Here is a 19,333-nt window from a genome sequence, read left to right as displayed (position 1 = left end):
CGACTAAGTGACTTTAAGGTCGATCTTAGGGACTTCAAAGTGAACTTTAGCGATCTTATAGTTTTCTTAATGCCCTTAATCTCGACTTGAGAAACCTTATATTCATCTACAAGGACCTTTTTGTAGCCTATAGGAAACTTGAGATCGCCTTCAAGAACCTTTATGCTGCATACAGGGACATTTAGGTAGTTAATAGTCGTCTATATGGTCCTAAGTGTTTTAAGGAGAGACTTAGAAGTTTTATTTAGGGACATTTAAAAATAAATTTTTTATTGAGGTCCCTATATTGGACTTTAAGATCCCAATTTAAGATTCTTAGAACTTAAACTTTCATCATTTCTATTAAAAAATTAGTGAAAATCCAATTTTATTGAAAATCCATTCAACATTTCCTTTGAATAACTTAAAATGCATGTATGTCCTTAGTTTAACAAAATCCGTAGAGTTTGTCTCTGGACAAAATTTGGTATGTAGATAATTTGATGGTGGGGTGGCAAAAAATGTCAACTAAAGCTTTGTTTGGAGACCTCAAGTTAGTCTTTAAACTCATTAAGGCACCTGAAAGCCGTTTTTTCACACCTTAAGGTCGTCTTAAGGCACCTTAGGACGATCTTGAGGATTTTAGGTTTGAGGTTCCCTAAGATATCGTTAAGGTAATTTTTAAGACTTTTCACTTTTTGGTTGCTTGAAAAGATTAGGACGTCTATAAGTATTTATGGACCATTTGAAGTGATGAGTGGCTTGCCATAGTTAATCTTTAAACTCCTCAAGGCTTCTTACAGTTGTCTTTTGACACCTCAAGTTGGTCTTAAGTCACCTTAGGGCGATCTTGAAGATTTTAGGTTTGAGTTTTCCTAAGATATCATGAAGGTAATTTTTAAGACTTTCCATTTCTTGGTTGCTTGAAAAGATTAGAATCATCTTAAGTGACTTGTGGCTTGCCATTGATATGTAATTAATCCTTTTTATAAAAGTTGTTATTTAATTTTTTCTATTCTTTTGGTTTTTTTGCAGCCAATGGAGATGTCATTGTTACCTTATTACCTGCCAATACCAAATTTCCATGGGTAACACCAGCAATATTCAGGCCAGAATTAGTGCCCGAGGAGCTTATGGCTCAAGGACTAACAGTAAGTTAATCACTTCAGTTGGTTAATAACCTTTAGTGACATTTCTTCTCCACCCATTTCACAGTTAACCGTTGAGGAATATGTGCATGCCATGGAAACATTGGTTAACGACTATCGCTTCACCATGTATAATATTTGCTATAAGCGCATTTTAGTGTGTTGGATACTATTCGCTTTTACCGTATTGTTGACTCTGTTGTTCTCTGGTTTACAAGGTGTGGCACTGTTCTCACTGGGTGTGGGTTGGCTATTCCTTAATGCTGCAGCCATATTTCTGTGCATGTGGGTGAAATTGCGTTTGGCTCGAGGTCTGGAAAAGTGTTTGGCAAGGGTCAACAAACAGCTGATCAAACATAAGATATTGCTTATACTCGATGATCGTGGACGCATTTCATGCCATAAAGTGAATTTATGTTTCCTCTACTTCGATTCGGGACCATGTGTGAATTTTCTGAATGAGTTTCTGGAACATACCGAACAGAATGGTGGTGAGAATATAAAGGCAGGATGGGAATCAAAGTTGGATATTGATTTGAATGATATTGTCATACAAGGATCGACGCCAGTTAGAGTGTCCAGGAAACAGGTATGTAGCTTTTGAAGAGATTTTTGGAGGAGTGAGGAATTTTTTCATTTGTTAGGGAACTTACAGATTTGAATATGTATATAATTCGAAAATAATGTTTTTTGCCATTTAAGTTATATTTGTGTAACTATATGTAATGTATATATATATATTTTATTGTCCTTTATTGTTGTTAGCATCCCACCTGTTTTATACACAAATCATTTTATCACATGTACTTTCTTGATAATTTATCAAATACACCCTATTGTATATTAAATCCTTAGGCTGTGGCCCAAGAGCTTTATCTCAGCTATTTGCAACGTTGGGGCAAAGACTTCCTAAGGCGTCGCCTCGATTGGACGGTCCAAGAGGCCGGTGTACATGAAACGCCTCGTCACCTGCAATCATCCATCTGTCCCTGTCAATATGAGGAAGAAGTCCTGCGCAATAAAATCAAAATTCACCTGCAACGCAAACAATGCTGTGGCATTAATTGCCTAGGCTGTTGGTTGTAGAAGTCAGCACCAAAAAACAAATAACAAACGAGAAACATTGATAAACAAAAAATCACAAATCACAAATCAAATGCCAAAATATGCAAAATCGCACGGAAACGTTATAACCTAAACCCCATCAACACAAGGGGGCCAATAAATAAGTTTAAACACACATTTATTTTCTCTTCTGTTTTTTTTCTTAATATATTCTAATTCTATTCTTTGTTCTGAAAATTGTTTTTCATCATTAATTATTTGCTTATTTATGTTTATGTTTGGAATTTTAAACATTTTGATGTAAGTGCTTCCTACTATGATTGTTTTGCTTTACTATATTCTAGTTTCCGTTTCCTTCTTTTCAAGTAAACAAAAGAAAAATACTAAATAAACAATAGTCGTTACAATTTAAGCATAATGTAAATGTATTGCAAATAGTGTTGTAATAGTATGCAAATATACATGTATATTCACTATACATTTACTTACACCTTATTGTTATTATTTTGTAATTTGCACAAAGTCCTTTAAAGATTTATCCTGTAAATGTATGTTTGCTGAGAATACCAGTAATTTGTAATTGAAGAGGTGGTGAAAGAAGATGGATGGGAAATCCTTACAAAATCTCATTTGAATAACTTAAAATGCTTGTATTTCCTTAGTTTAAAACAAGTAAAAGCGTGCTAAATTCGGCAAGGACGAATCTTATATACCCTCCACCATGGACCGCATTTGTCGAGTTCTTTTTTCGGCATCTCTTCTTAGGCAAAAAAAAGGATAAAAGAAAAGATTTGCTCTGCTATTAAAGCGATATCAAGATAGGTTCGGTTCGGACCACATTTAAATTATATGTTGGACAACTGTGTAAAATGTCAGCTAATTTGAATAAGAATTGCGCCCTTTGGGGGCTCAAGAAGTAAAATAGAGAGATCGATTTATATGGGAGCTATATCAGGCTATAGACCGATTCAGACTATAATCAACACGTATGTTGATGGTCATGAGAGAAGCCGTCGTACAAAATTTCAAGCAAATCGGATGAGAATTGCGCCCTCTAGAGGCTCGAGAAGTCAAGATCCCAGATCGGTTTATATGACAGCTATATCAGGTTATGGACCGATTTGAACCATATTTGGCCCAGTTATTGAGAGTCGTAATAAAATACGTCGTGCAAAATTTCAGCCAAATCGGTTAGGAATTGCGACCTCTAGAAGCTCAAGAAGTCAAGACCCAAGATCGGTTTATATGACAGCTATATCAGATTATGAACCGATTTTAATCATACATCAAACAGTTGTTGGAAGTCATTGCAAAACACGTCGTGCAAAATTTCATTTCAATCGGATAAGAATTGCGCACTCTAGAGGCTCAAGAAGTCAAGACCCAAGATCGGTTTATATGGCAGCTATATCAGGTTATGGACCGATTTGAACCATACTTGGCACAGTTGTTGGATATCATAACAAAACACGACGTGCAAAATTTCATTTCAATCGGATAAGAATTGCGCACTCTAGAGGCTCAAGAAGTCAAGACCCAAGATCGGTTTATATGGCAGCTATATCAAAACATGGACCGATTTGAACCATACTTGGCACAGTTGTTGGGTATCATAACAAAACACGTCGTGCAAAATTTCATTCCAATCGGATAAGAATTGCGCACTCTAGAGGCTCAAGAAGTCAAGACCCAAGATCGGTTTATATGGCAGCTATATCAAAACATGGACCGATATGGCCCATTTACAATACCAACCGACCTACACTAATAAGAAGTATTTGTGCAAAATTTCAAGCGGCTAGCTTTACTCCTTCGGAAGTTAGCGTGCTTTCGACAGACAGACGGACGGACGGACGGACGGACAGACGGACGGACATGGCTAGATCGACATAAAATGTCACGACGATCAAGAATATATATACTTTATGGGGTCTCAGACGATTATTTCGAGTAGTTACAAACAGAATGACGAAATTAGTATACCCCCCATCTAATGGTGGAGGGTATAAAAATGTTAGTCTAATCGAATGAAAATTGCGCCCTCTATAGGCGCAATGTTTGTTGAATGATACATTCAGTGTAGGATAGCTTTTTATACTCTACACCACCACTGTGGTACAGGGTATTATAACTTTGTGCATTTGTTTGCAACGCTTAGAAGAAGAAGAGCTAGACCCATTGATAAGTATACCGATCGGTTTAGAATCACTTCCTGATTCGATTTAGCTGCGCCCGTCGGTCCATCTATCCGTCTGTCTGTCCATGTATTCTTGTGATCAAGTTACAGGTCGCATTTATTGTCCGATTGTCATGAAATTTTGCACAAGTCGCTTTTTTGGCCCAAGCACGAACGCTATTGATCTTGAACGAAATTGGTTCAGATTTAGTTATAGCTCCCATATATATCTTTCATCCGATATGGCTATTTAAGGCTGTAGAAGCCACAATTTTGGTCCGATCTTTATAAAATTTGGCAAGGGGTGTTTTATTCAATGTCCTCATATGTGTGCCAAATTTCACAAAAATCGGTTCAGATTTAGATATAGCTTCCATATATATCTTTCATCCGATATGGTATTTTATGGCTATAGCAACCACAATTTTGGTCGGATCTTTACAAAATTTGGCATGAGGTGCTTTATTTGACGTCCTCATATGTGTGCAACATTTCATAAAAATCGGTTCAGATTTAGATATAGCTCCCATGCATATCTTTCATCCGATATGGCCCTTTAAGGCTTTAGAAGCCACAATTTTGGTCCGATCTTTACAAAATTTGGCATGGGGTATTTTATTCATCTTCCTCATATGTGTGCAAAATTTCATCTAAATCGGTTCAGATTTAGATATAGCTTCCATATATATCTTTCATCTGATATGATTTTTAAGGCTGTAGAAGCCACAATTTTGGTCCGATCTTTACAAAATTTGGCATGGGGTGTTTTATTCAATGTCCTCATATGTGTACAAAATTTCATAAAAATCGGTTCAGATTTAAATATAGCTCCCATATATATCTTTCATCCGATATGGCCTTTTAATGCTGTATAAGATCTTTAGGTCGGATCTTTACAAAATTTGGCATGGAGTGTTTTATTTATCGTCCTCATATGTGTGCAAAATTTGATAAAAGTCGGTTCAGATTTAAATATAGCTCCCATATATATCTTTCATCCGATATGGCTTTTAAGACTGTAGAAGCCACAATTTCGGTCCGACCTTTACAAAATTTGGCATGGGGTGTTTTATTCAATGTCCTCATATGTGTGCAAAATTTCATAAAAATCGGTTCAGATTTAGATATAGCTCCCATATATATCTTGCACCAGATTTGGCCTTTTAAGGCTGTAGAAGCCACAATTTTGGTCCGATCTTTACAAAATTTGGCATGAGGTGTTTTATTTGACGTCCTCATATGTGTGCAATATTTCACTAAAATCGGTCCAGATTTAGATATAGCTCCCATATATATCTTTCATCCGATATGGCCTTTTAAGGCTGTAGAAGCCACAATTTTGGTCCGATCTTTACAAAATTTGGCATGGGGTGTTTTATTCATCGTCCTCACATGTGTGTATAATTTCATCTAAATCGTTTCAGATTTAGATATAGCTCCCATATATACCTTTCATCCGATGTGACTTTTTAAGGCTGTAGAAGCCACAATTTTGGTCCGATCTTTACAAACTTTGGCATGAGATGTTCTATTTGACGACCCAGCATATGTCATCAAAATTGGCACAGATTTCGATATAACTCCCTTATAATCTTTTATCTGATATGGCCTATTTAAGGATGTGGAAATTTGTTGTCCTACACGATATGACATGATACCTTAAAAATGTATCCAGCATTAGTAAGGCGATAACCACCGTTGAATTTTTTTTTTTTTTTGATATTTACTCCGGCATTTGAACCCAGGCGTTCAGCATCATAGGAGGACATGCTAACCTCTTCTCCACGGTGGCCTGTATAAACTTCACTGATGGGAATATTTCTAAAATCATGTTTTACCTGTTTAGATCTGCCCACATTGAACTTAATGTATTTCTTAGTTAGTCCGAATTGCTTCCTTCATTTCCAGTTAAATAGAAAGGACTTCGTGTAGAGCCTATGCAACTTATGCTCTAAGTATGTATGTAGAATTTTCACTTTGTTAGCATAACTCACATATCATTTTGCATGATTTTATCCTACTACAGCAAAACAGTAAAAATATGTATAATTATTTAAATAATAAACAAATAAATAATAATTTTGTTGATATTTAAAGCAAACTATTTAGCACTCTTTTCTTTTTTCTTTATACTTTTAATTATTATTTTTTATTTAATTTAAAAATGTCCTCAAAAAGTTTATTATCGAAAAACCCCAAAAATTTGCAGGAGCGTGGTGTTCAAGTATTTTTGCGTTATGCCTCTCGTTGGGGACGTGAAGCTATACGGGGTCTGGTCGATGTTACACCCTTGGAGCCGGGACGTCATTGTGGACAATTCCAGTGTCCTTGCCAGTACATCAAAGATCATTTGCAGTGCAAGCCGAGAGGCAAGTTGAAATTTTTGGATTGTGTTTATTGGGTGTTGGCCTCCGAACGTTACGAATAGGAGGATCATAATGGAATCAAACAAGTCATCTCAATCATCTTCTTACATCTTCATCGTTATCATCCATTACACTCAGCAAAAAAAAAAAAAACATTTGAAGCAATGTTCTCACAATGTTCTCACCATGATCAAATATGTTAGTATTGAATATTTCACTTGTATGTTTTTGCACAAAACCCACACACATATACACTAAATCACTTGCTTTTTCTAGGTAATTGTACAGATCTGAGAGATAATTGAGTTTTAATTTTTTTTCTTTTAAGGAAAATTGGAAAACAATTGATGTTTTTGTTTTGTTTTAACAGAATAAATTATTAAAAACAAGTAAAAGCGTGCTAAGTTCGGCCGGGCCGAATCTTATATACCCTCCACCATGGATCGCATATGTCGAGTTCTTTTCCCGGCATCTCTTCTTAGGCAAAAAAAGGATATAAGAAAAGATTTGCTCTGCTATTAGAGCGATATCAAGATATGGTCCGGTTTGGACCACAATTAAATTATATGTTGGAGACCTGTGTAAAATGTCAGCCAATTCGAATAAGAATTGCGCCCTTTGTGGGCTCAAGAAGTAAAATAGAGAGATCGATTTATATGGGAGCTATATCAGGCTATAAACCGATTCAGACCATAATAAACACGTATGTTAATGGTCATGAGAGAATCCGTCGTACAAAATTTCAGGCAAATCGGATAATAATTGCGACCTCTAGAGGCTCGAGAAGTCAAGATCCCAGATCGGTTTATATGGCAGCTATATCAGGTTATGAACCGATTTGAACCATATTTGGCACAGTTGTTGGATATCGTAACAAAACACGTCGTGCAAAATTTCATTCTAATCGGATTAGAATTGCGCACTCTAGAGGCTCAAGAAGTCAAGACCCAAGATCGGTTTATATGACAGCTATATCAGGTTATGGACCGATTTGAACCATACTTGGCACAGTTGTTGGATATCGTAACAAAACACGTCGTGCAAAATTTCATTCTAATCGGATTAGAATTGCGCACTCTAGAGGCTCAAGAAGTCAAGACCCAAGATCGGTTTATATGGCAGCTATATCAGGTTATGGACCGATTTGAACCATACTTGGCACAGTTGTTGGATATCATAACAAAACACGTCGTGCAAAATTTCATTCCAATCGGATAAGAAGTGCGCACTCTAGAGGCTCAAGAAGTCAAGACCCAAGATCGGTTTATATGGCAGCTATATCAGGTTATGGACCGATTTGAACCATACTCGGAAGTTAGCGTGCTTTCGACAGACAGACGGACGGACGGACGGACGGACGGACGGACAGACGGACGGACATGGCTAGATCGACATAAAATTTCACGACGATCAAGAATATATATACTTTATGGGGTCTCAGACGAATATTTCGAGTAGTTACAAACAGAATGACGAAATTAGTATACCCCCCATCTTATGGTGGAGGGTATAAAAATTTTGAAAAAACATTAAAAAAACCAAAAATATATAAAATATATAAAACAAGTAAAAAGGCGTTAAGTTCGACCGGGCCGAACTTTGGATACCCACCACCTCGGGTATATGGATAAACCACCTTTCGTCAAATCCGGGGAAAAATGCATACCTTATGACCTCTAGCAGCTATATCGAAATATGTTCCGATTTGGACCAAATACTAATAAGTACAAGTCATTGTTCAACTGTGTAAACAAAATGTTGCTATTTTTAGTAGCTATATCTAAAAATAAACCGCTCTGAACCTTGAACGACACGGACGTCGAAAAGCCTTACATACGTCACTGTGTCAAATTTCAGTGAAATCGGATTATAAAAGCGGTTTTTATTGGGCCAAGGCTTTTCATCGAGATATCGGTCTATATGGCAGCTATATCCAAATCTGGAACGATTTCGACCAAGTTGCAGATACATGTCAAAGAGCCTAACACAACTCACTGTCCCAAATTTCGGACAATAAATGCGCCTTTTATGGCCCCAAAACCTTAAATCAAGAGATCGGTCTATATTGCAGCTATATCCAAATCTAGACCGATCTGGGCCAAATTGACAAAGGATGACGAAGGGCCTAAGATAACTCACTGTCCCAAATTTCAGCAATATCGAATAATAAATGTGGCTTTTATGGGTCTAAGACCCTAAATCGGAGGATCGGTCTATATGGCAGCTATATCCAAAACTGGACCGATCTGGGTCAAATTGGCGCAGGACGTCGAAGGGTCTAAGACAACTCACTGTCCCAAATTTCAGCAAAATCGGATAATAAATGTGGTCTATGGGTCTAAGACCCTAAATCGGAGGATCGGTCTATATGGCAGCTATATCCAAAACTGGACCGATCTGGGCCAAATTGGCGACGGATGTCGAAGGGGTCAACACAACTCACTGTCCAAAATTTCAGCCAAATCGGATAATAAATGTGGCTTTTATGGGCCTAAGACCCTAAATCGGAGGATCGGTTTATATGACAGCTATATCCAAATCTGGACCGATCTGAGCCAAATTGACGAAGGATGTTGGGGGGCCCAACACAACTTACTGTCCCAAATTTCAGCAAAATCGGATATTAAATGTGGCTTTTATGGGTCTTAGACAGACACACGGACATCTTTAAAACGTCTCAGAATTTTACGACGATCCGAAATATATATACTTTGTATGATCGAAAATTTATATTTCGATGTGTTGCAAAAGGAATGACTAAATGAATATACGCCCTATCCTAAGGTGGTGGGTATAAATAGGATTTTTATACCCACCACCATAGGATGGGGTATTCTAATCTAGTCATTTCGTTTGTAACACCTGGAAATATTGATCTGCGGCCCCATACAGTATATATATTCGGGATCCTCTCGACATTCTTCGATTCGATCGAGCCAGGTTCGTCCGTCTGCCGAAATCACGATAGCGGTCGAACGCGTAAAGCTATCCGTTTGAAATTTTGCACAGATACTTAATATTGATGTAGGCCGTTGGGGATCGCAAACGGGTTATATCGGTTCAGATTTGGATATAGCTCCCCTATAAACCCATCTCCCGATTTGTCTTCTCGAGCTTCTGAAATCCGTAATTTTTGTCTGATTTGGCTAAAGTTTGGCATGTAGTGTTTCTTTATGACTTTCAATAACTGAGCCAAGTAGGGTCCAAATCGGTGTATAACCTGATATAGCTCCCATATAAATTGATCTCCCGATTTGACTTCTTGAGCCCCTGAAAGCCTTAGTTTTCATCCGATTTGGCTGAAATTAGTGTTCTATTATGACTTCTAACAACTAGCTCCCATATAAACCGATCTCCCGATCGGTGCATATTTGGATATAGCGCCATATAGACCGATCTCTCGCTTTAAGATTTTGGGCCATAGAATGCGCATTTATAGTCCGATTAAGCCATAATTTGGGACCGTGAGTTGTATTAGGCGCTACGACATCCATCTTCAGTTTGGCTCAGATCGGTCCGATCTCTCGATCGCTCCCATAAAAGGCGAATTTATTGTCCGATTTCGTCGAAATTTGGGACAGTGAGTTGTAGTAGGCCCTTCGACATCCTTCTTCAATTTGGCTCGGATCGGTTCAGATTTGGATATAGCTGCCTTATAGACCGATCTCTCGATTTAAGTTTTGGTCCATAAAAGGCGCATTTTTTGTCAGATGTTGCCGAAATTTGGGACAGTAAGTTGTGTTATGTCCTTCGACATCTTGCTGCAATATGGCACACATCGGTCCAGATGTGGATATAGCTGCCATATAGACCGATCTCTCGATTTTAGGTCTTTGGTCCATAAAAGGCGCATTTTGTGTCCGATTTCGCCGAAATTTGGAACAGTGACTTGCGTTAGACCCTTCAACATTATTCATTAATTTAGCTCAGATCGGCCTAGATTTGGATATTGCTGCCATATAGGCCGATCTCTCGATTTAGGGTTTTGGGCCCATAAACGGCGCATTTATTGTCTTATGTCACCAAAATTTGGGACAGTGAGTTGTGTTAGGCTCTTCGAAAACTTTCTGCAATATGGCACAGATTGGTCCTGATTTGGATATAGCTGCCGTATAGACCGATCTCTCGATTCAGGGTCTTGGGCCCATAAAAGGCGCATTTATTGTCCGATGTCTTCGAAATTTGGGACAGTGAGTTAAGTAAGGCCCCTCGACATCGTTCTGCAATATGGTACAGATCGGTCCAGATTTCGATATAGCTGCCATATACACCGATCTCTCGATTTAAGGTTTTGGCCCCATAAAAGGCACATTTATAATCCGATTTCGATGAAATTTGACCCATCCGTGTCGTATATATTTCAGGTCATTCCGGGTACCAAAAAGACCAATATTTTGTTCTACAAAATCTAACAATGACTTGTACTGATTAGACCACTCAATGTCCATATCGATTTTGGTCCAAATCGGACCATTTTTCGGTATAGCTGCTATGGGGGCATGAATTATACATTTTTCACCGTATTATGACGAAAGGTGGTTTACATATATACCCGAGGTGGTGGAGACTCCAAGTTAGACAAGGCCGAACTTAACGCCTTTTTACTTGTTTTGTATTTCTCTTTATAATAGAAACAGATAATCCTAAGTTTCGCAGTCGGACAATATTCAATTGTATGAAAAAATATTGAATATATTTTAACAATTTTTTTTTAAATTTTTTTTATATAAATGGCCTTATTAAACTTTCATTTGTATGACTTGTAAAAAATATTTCTTTTAAATATTTTGTTGAATTTTTTTATTTTTATTTTTTTTTTTTTCTTCATACACAAACTTTTCTTCTTGATATCTTAATGGCCTCATTTAACGTTCATTTGCTTGTCTAACTGTTCATGGTTTTATTTCTATTTTTTTTTTGAAATTTAGTTTTTTTCTGTGTAAAATTTATGTTGCGGTAAAATAGCGTCGTCTAATGAACATTTTCTTTATCCCCTATTCACAGTGGTGGTGAATAGTTTAGGTCAAGTAGTTTGGACTCGCGCCCCGGGAACAATACACAATTAAATTTTTTTGGATACTGTGCAATTACGAATTCTCAAAGAGAGAGAGAGAGGGAGAAAGCAAAAATTTATGAAACACATTCTGTCAATTATATACTCGAATATATATATATATATATATATATATATAAATAAATTAATATAAGCAGAATGGAAAGCATTTTTTATAATTTTAACTAATCGGAAAGCATATTGCTTAGCATAGAAATTTTTGTTTTAATTTTTGTTTATTATCCTTTTAATTTGCTTATATTAATTTTTTATACCCAACAAAATAATGTCCCATGATATTTAAAAACACCCTCTGATATTAGACTCACCAATATGTAGATTTTTGAAAATTTTATCCAAAGCTGTTTTACTTTTTCTTCATATTTTCTCTTAGGTCTCTTATAACCTTGATTGATAAAGTTTTTTTTTTTTTTACTACTTAAAGTTTTCCTGCATATTACACAATCAAATGTTTTCCTGTTATTTCTCTTTGTTTTTAATAAAATTTTAATTTTTTTCTCAAATTGGTTTGCATTTTGCATTTTTTCTTGTCAATATTTGTTTGTTTTTGTTTTCCCCTATAGGATATCCTTGCAGTTGTGTGGCCTATGGTTCAAATCCTCATTATCAAGATCCTTATTATTAAATCAAATTCAAATGGAAATTTATATGAAATGGTACTCGAAGTGGTTTCAAATGTTACTAATAATTTATAGTTTCAGTAAATACTAAAAAATCTTAATAAATTTTTTAAATGTTTGAAAAAATTGGTTTTGTTGGAAAGAATGCCAAAAAGGTAAGTGCTCTTTGTATAAATGCAGATAGGACAAAATTGCAATTAGGTTACAACCCTTCAGGACTTTGGACCGGTCTCAAAGTGGCGATTTCACCGGTTTTCAGTGACCAGTGAACGCCCGCCTGACTATCCATATGACCGATGATTTTTATATGGGCATGACATAGATAGTGACCAATAATTTTGAACCGGTCATTGCTTCGGTTTAAAAGACTAACCATTTCACTGGTTTAAAAAATCATTCACCGGTCATTTCACTGGTATGAAAAAATCGGTCATGGGATGGGTGCACCAATTTAAGCGAAATTGTTGTATGTCACCTTATGGTATCCTAAAAACATGAAATTGCTATAAAATTTTAGGGTCATACAAGATGGGGGGACGCCCCATCCCAAAACCCAATCGAACGGACATATTTACCGATTGGGACAATATGGGTATCAAATGAAAAATATTTAGGGGTAGAGTACAAACTTGGAATAAAAATTTCACCCTAAGTGTTCGGGGGTCCTCCACACCCCATAAACCCACCGACAGGACACTTTCACCGCATTGGGCAATATGGGTATCAAATGAAAGGTATTTAAGAATAGAGTACATAATTTCACCCAAAGATTTCGGAGAGTTCCCCTAAACCCCCAGCCAGAAATATTTACCGATTGGGAAAATATGGATATCAAATAAAAGATTTTTAAAAGTATTGGGTTGCCCAAAAAGTAATTGCGGATTTTTCATATAGTCGTCGTTGACAAATTTTTTCACAGCTTATGACTCTGTAATTGCATTCTTTCTTCTGTCAGTTATCAGCTGTTACTTTTAGCTTGCTTTAGAAAAAAAGTGTAAAAAAAGTATATTTGATTAAAGTTCTTTCTAAGTTTTATTAAAAATGCTTTTACTTTCTTTTAAATAATCCGCAATTACTTTTTGGGCAAACCAATAGCTGCCATATAAACCGATCTCTCGATTTAGGGTCTTGGGCCCATAAAAGGCGCATTTATTGTCCGATGTCTCCAAAACTTGGGGCAGTGAGTTAAGTTAGGCTCCTCGACATCGTTCTGCAATATGGTACAGATCGGTCCAGATTTCGATATAGCTGCCATATAGAGCGATTTTCGATTTAAGGTCTTGGGCCCATTAAAGACGCATTTATTGTCAGATGTCGCCGAAATTTTGGACTGTGAGTTGTGTTATGTCCCTCGACATCTTTCTGCAATACAAAATTTAACAATGACTTGTATTTATTAGACCACTCAATGTCCGTGTCGAATTTTCTCCAAATCGGACCATTTTTCGGTATAGTTGCTATGGAGGCATGAATTATACATTTTTCACCGTATTATTTCACCGTATGACGAAAGGTGGTTTACAGTTAGACAAGGTCGAACTTAACGCCTTTTTACTTCTTTTGTATTTCTCTTTATAATAGAAACAGATAACCCTAAGTTTCGCAGTCGGACAATATTCAATTGTATGAAAAAATATTGAATATATTTTAAAATTTTTTTTTATATAAATGGCCTCACTAGACTTTCATTTTTATGACTTATAAAAAATATTTCTTTTAAATATTTTGTTGAATTTTTTTATTTTTATTTTTTTTTTTCTTCATACACAAACTTTTCTTCTTGATATCTTAATGGCCTCATTTAACGTTCATTTGCTTGTCTAACTGTTCATTGTTTTATTTCTATTTTTTTTTTTGAAATTTAGTTTTTTTCTGTGTAAAATTTATGTTGCGGTAAAATAGCGTCGTCTAATGAACATTTTCTTTATCCCCTATTCACAGTGGTGGTGAATAGTTTAGGTCAAGTAGTTTGGACTCGCGCCCCGGGAACAATACACAATTAAATTTTTTTGGATACTGTGCAATTACGAATTCTCAAAGAGAGAGAGGGAGAGGGAGAAAGCAAAAATTTATGAAACACATTCTGTCAATTATATACTCGAATATATAAATAAATAAATTAATATAAGCAGAATGGAAAGCATTTTTTATAATTTAAACTAATCGGAAAGCATATTGCTTAGCATAGAAATTTTTGTTTTAATTTTTGTTTACTATCCTTTTAATTTGCTTATATTAATTTTTTATACCCTACAAAATAATGTCCAATGATAAAAACACCCTCTGATATTAGACTTACCAATATGTAGTTTCTTGAAATTTTTATCCAAAGCTGTTTTACTTTTTCTTCATATTTTCTCTTAGGTCTCTTTTATAACCTTGTTTGATAATGTTTTTTTTTTTTACTACTTAAAGTTTTCCTGCATATTACACAATCAAATGTTTTCCTGTTATTTCTCTTTGTTTTTAATAAAATTTTGATTTTTTTCTTAAATTGGTTTATTTTGCATTTTTTCTTGTCAATATTTGTTTGTTTTTGTTTTCCTCTATAGGATATCCTTGCAGTTGTGTGGCCTATGGTTCAAATCCTCATTATCAAGATCCTTATTATTAAATCAAAATCAAATGGAAATTTATATGAAAATGTTCTCGAAGTGGTTTCAAATGTTATTAATAATTTATAGTTTCAGTAAATATTTACTAAAACATCGTAATAAATTTTTTAAAATGTTTGAAAAAATTGTTTTTGTTGGAAAGAATGCCAAAAAGGTAAGTGCTCTATGTGTAAATGCAGATGGGACAAAATTGCAACTAGGTACCAACCATTCAGAACTTTGGACCGGTCTCAAACTGGCGATTTCACCGGTTTTCAGTGACCAGTGAACGCCCGCCTGACTATCCATATGACCGATGATTTTTATATGGGCATGACATAGATAGTGACCAATAATTTTGAACTGGTCATTGCTTCGGTTTAAAAGACTAACCATTTCACTGGTTTAAAAAATCATTCACCGGTCATTTCACCGGTGTGAAAAAATCGGTCATGGGATAGGTGCAACGATTTAAGCGAAATTTTGTATGCCACCTTATGGTAGCCTAAAAACACGAAATTGGTATAAAATTTTAGGGTCATACAACATGGGGGGATGCCCCATCCCAAAACCCAATCGAACGGACATATTTACCGATTGGGACAATATAGGTATCAAATGAAAGGTATTTAAGAGTAGAGTACAAACTTGGAATAAAAATTTCACCCTAAGTGTTCGGGGGTCCTCCACACCCCAAAAACCCACCGACAGGATACTTTCACCGCATTGAGGAATATGGGTATCAAATGAAAGGTATTTAAGAATAGAGTACATAATTTCACCCAAAGATTTCGGAGGGTTCCCCTAAACCCCCAGCCAGAAATATTTACCGATTGGGACAATATGGATATCAAATAAAAGATTTTTAAAAGTATTGGGTTGCCCAAAAAGTAATTGCGGATTTTTCATATAGTCGGCGTTGACAAATTTTTTCACAGCTTGTGACTCTGTAATTGCATTCTTACTTCTGTCAGTTATCAGCTGTTACTTTTAGCTTGCTTTAGAAAAAAAGTGTAAAAAAAAGTGTATTTGATTAAAGTTCATTCTAAGCTTTATTAAAAATGCATTTACTTTCTTTTAAAAAATCCGCAATTACTTTTTGGGCAACCCAATATAATTAAAAGCTGATAAAAAAATGTATTCCTTGGTGTCTGAGGCGCCACCCAATCCCCAAAACCCTCAACAGGACATATTTACAGATTAGGACAATGTGGGTATCAAAGGAATCGTGTTTGGAGGTTGAGTACACACCTGTTATAAGAATTTGGTCCAAGGTGTCTATGGGGCCTCTCCAACCCCAAAACGGGCATGAATCCAAAGTCACAAATTGGGTATAAAACAAGTAAAAAGGCATTAACTTCGGCTGGGACGATCTTTGGATACCACCTGTTATAAGAATTTGGTCCAAAGTGTCTACGGGGCCTTTCCAACCCCAAAACGGGCATGAATGTCCAACTTCACAAATTGAGTATAAAACATGTAAAAAGGCATTAAGTTCGGTCGGGCCGAACTTTGGATACCCACTACCTCGGGTATATATGTAAACCACCTATCGTCATAATCCGGTGAGAAATGCATATGTTATGCCCCATAGCAGCTATATCGAAATATTGTCCGATTTGGTCCAAATTCGGCACGGACATTGAGTCGTCTAATAAGTACAAGTCATTGTTCATTTTTGTAGAACAAAATATTGGATTTTTGGTAGCTATATCCATATACGACACGGAAGAAAAGCCTAACATAAGTCACTGTGTCAAATTTCAGCGAAATGGAATTCTAAATGCGCCTTTTATGAGCCCAAAACCTTAAATCGAGAGATCGGTCTATATTGCAGCTATATCCAAATCCGTACCGATCTAAGCCAAATTGCAGAAAGTTGTCAAAGAGCCTAACACAATTCACTGTCCCAAATTTTGGCGGTATCGGACAATAAATGCGCCTTTTATGGGCGCAAGACCTTAAGTCGAATAATCGGTCTATATGGCAGCTATATCCAAATCTGGACCGATCTGTGCCATATTGCAGAAAGATAACGAAGGCCATAATACAACTTACTGTCGCAAATTACGGCAAAATCGGACAATAAATGCGCCTTTTATAGGCCCAAATCCCTAAATCAAGAGATCGGTCTATATGGCAGCTATATCCAAATCTGAACCGATCGGTACAAAATTGATGAATAATGTTGAAGGGACTAACACAACTCCCTGCCCCAAATTTTGGCTAAATCGGACAATAAATGCGTTTTTTATGGGCCGAAGACCTTAAATTGAGAGATCGGTCTATATGGCAGATATATCCAAATTTGGACCGGTCTGGGCCAAATTGTAGAAGGATGTCGCAGGGCCTAACACAACTCACTGTCCCAAATTTTTGGCGAATTCGGACAATAAATGCGCCTTTTATAGGTCTCAGACCTTAAATCGAGAGATCGGTCTATATGGCAGCTGTATCCAAATCTAGAGCGATCTGAGCCAAATTGAAGAAGGATGTCGAAGGGTCTAACACAACTCTCTGTCCCAAATTTTGACAAAATCAGACAATGAATGCGCATTTTATGTACCGATTTGCGCCACAGTTATTGGAAGTCATAACAAAAAACACCCCATGCAAAATTTCAACCACATCGGATGACAATTGCTCGCTCTTTTGGTTCAAGAAGTCAAGATCCAAGATCGGTTTATATGACAGCTATACCAGATTATGAACCGATTTGAATCATACTTAATACAGCTGTTGGAAGTGACACCAAAACACTACGTGCAAAATTTCAGTCAAATCGGACGAGAATTGCGCCCTCTTCAGGCTCAAGAAGTCAAGACCATCTTATGGTGAAGGGTATAACAAGTTAGAGCGTGATAAGTTCGGCCGCGCCGAATCTTGGGAACCCTCCACCGTGGATTCTGCTAAAATATGGGAGCTATATTATAGACCGATTTGGACTGTACTTTGCATAGTTATTGGAAGTCATAACCGAACACTATGTGCAAAATTTTAACAAAATCGGATGAAAATTGAGGCTCTCAGTGGCTCAAGAAGTCAAATCGGGAGATCGGTTTATATGGGAGCTATATCAGGTTCTTGACTGTTTCAGACCATACTTGGCACAGTTATTGCAAGTCATAGCAGAACAACATGTGCCAAATCGGACAAAAATTACGGCTTCCAGGGGCTCAGGAAATCAAAATAGGAGATCGGTTTATATGGGAGCCATATCAGGTGCTTGACCGATTTGAACGATACTTTGCACAGTTGTTTGGAGTTATAACAGAATACGATATGCTAAATTTCAGCCAAATCGGATAAAAGTTGCAGAATCCAGGGGCTCAAAAGTCAAATCGGGAGATCGGTTTATATGGGACCTATATCCAAATTTGAACCGATATGGCCTCAATATTAGGTATCTGTGCAAAATTTCTTGCGGTTTCCAGGGGCTTATGAAGTCAAATCAGAGATCGGTTTATATGGGAGCTACATCAGGTTATAGACTGATTTGGACCGTACTTGGCACAGTTATTGGAAGTCATAACAGAACACCACGGCTTGTAAGGATTCAAGAAGTCAAATCGGGAGATCGGATTTATACCGACCTGCCCTTGAGGTATGTATGTTGTGCCCCACTTACATTTTCCGCTGCCAGTCTCTCTCTTACTTTAAGGTTAACCAGTCTTTCCAGTGCTTTAAGTGAAAACCATGACAGACTGAATGACCTATAATCATTTGCTGTAATTTATTTTTCCCGTCTTGCGGATAAATACCACCCAGTCCTGGCTCTCGGTGACAACGGCAGACATTTTAACCTCTGAGCAGCGTTAACTACTCGACTCCAGGTTGCCCGATACCATCAGCATCTGTATAGAAATTGCTTAGTGTAACGGCGCTTTGAATAATTTGACGCAACCTGGCGACTTTTATAAATTGGAGATTGGATGAATGGCTCTTCGGGATGCTCAATAAACTGACAATTGAACAACGTGGGGCATCTGCTCGTATAAGACAGTGCTAAAGTCCTATCATAAGACCTAGAACAGGACTCCTTTTATCCCTTCTCTTGAGGTTGAATGCAAATTTCTAAAACAAGTAGCTAAAGGGTGATTTTTTTGAGGTTAGGATTTTCATGCATTAGTATTTGACAGATCACGTGGGATTTCAGACATGGTGTCAAAGAGAAAGATGCTCAGTATGCTTTGACATTTCATCATGAATAGACTTACTAACGAGCAACGCTTGCAAATCATTGAATTTTATTACCAAAATCAGTGTTCGGTTCGAAATGTGTTCATTCACCGTTCAGCGATGAGGCTCATT

General features: G+C 36.8%; 1 protein-coding gene across 4 annotated transcripts in view; it reads left to right on the top strand.

Annotated features, from left to right (window-relative positions):
- LOC106087575 (rhoGEF domain-containing protein gxcI) overlaps positions 1–15,079 on the top strand; it is a 41,453-nt gene extending 26,374 nt beyond the window's left edge. Inside the window, exons 3-6 of one of the 4 annotated variants that reach the window (XM_059364803.1) lie at positions 1,015–1,130; positions 1,195–1,716; positions 6,578–6,737; positions 14,981–15,079. In XM_059364803.1, the coding sequence (XP_059220786.1) occupies positions 1,015–1,130; positions 1,195–1,716; positions 6,578–6,737; positions 14,981–15,042 (860 nt within the window). In that variant the 3' untranslated portion in view covers positions 15,043–15,079. Of the gene's footprint in view, positions 1–1,014; positions 1,131–1,194; positions 1,717–1,982; positions 2,370–6,577; positions 6,738–11,738; positions 11,852–12,371; positions 12,480–14,980 lie in introns of those variants that run through there. The other 3 variants (XM_059364802.1, XM_059364801.1, XM_059364800.1) reach the window with 3 other exon arrangements.
- Positions 15,080–19,333: the final 4,254 nt, after the last annotated feature.

This window comes from Stomoxys calcitrans, chromosome 3 (assembly GCF_963082655.1).
Source record: "Stomoxys calcitrans chromosome 3, idStoCalc2.1, whole genome shotgun sequence".
In the NCBI taxonomy this organism is placed as follows: domain Eukaryota; kingdom Metazoa; phylum Arthropoda; class Insecta; order Diptera; family Muscidae; genus Stomoxys; species Stomoxys calcitrans.
This window is presented reverse-complemented; position numbering and strand designations above follow the sequence as displayed.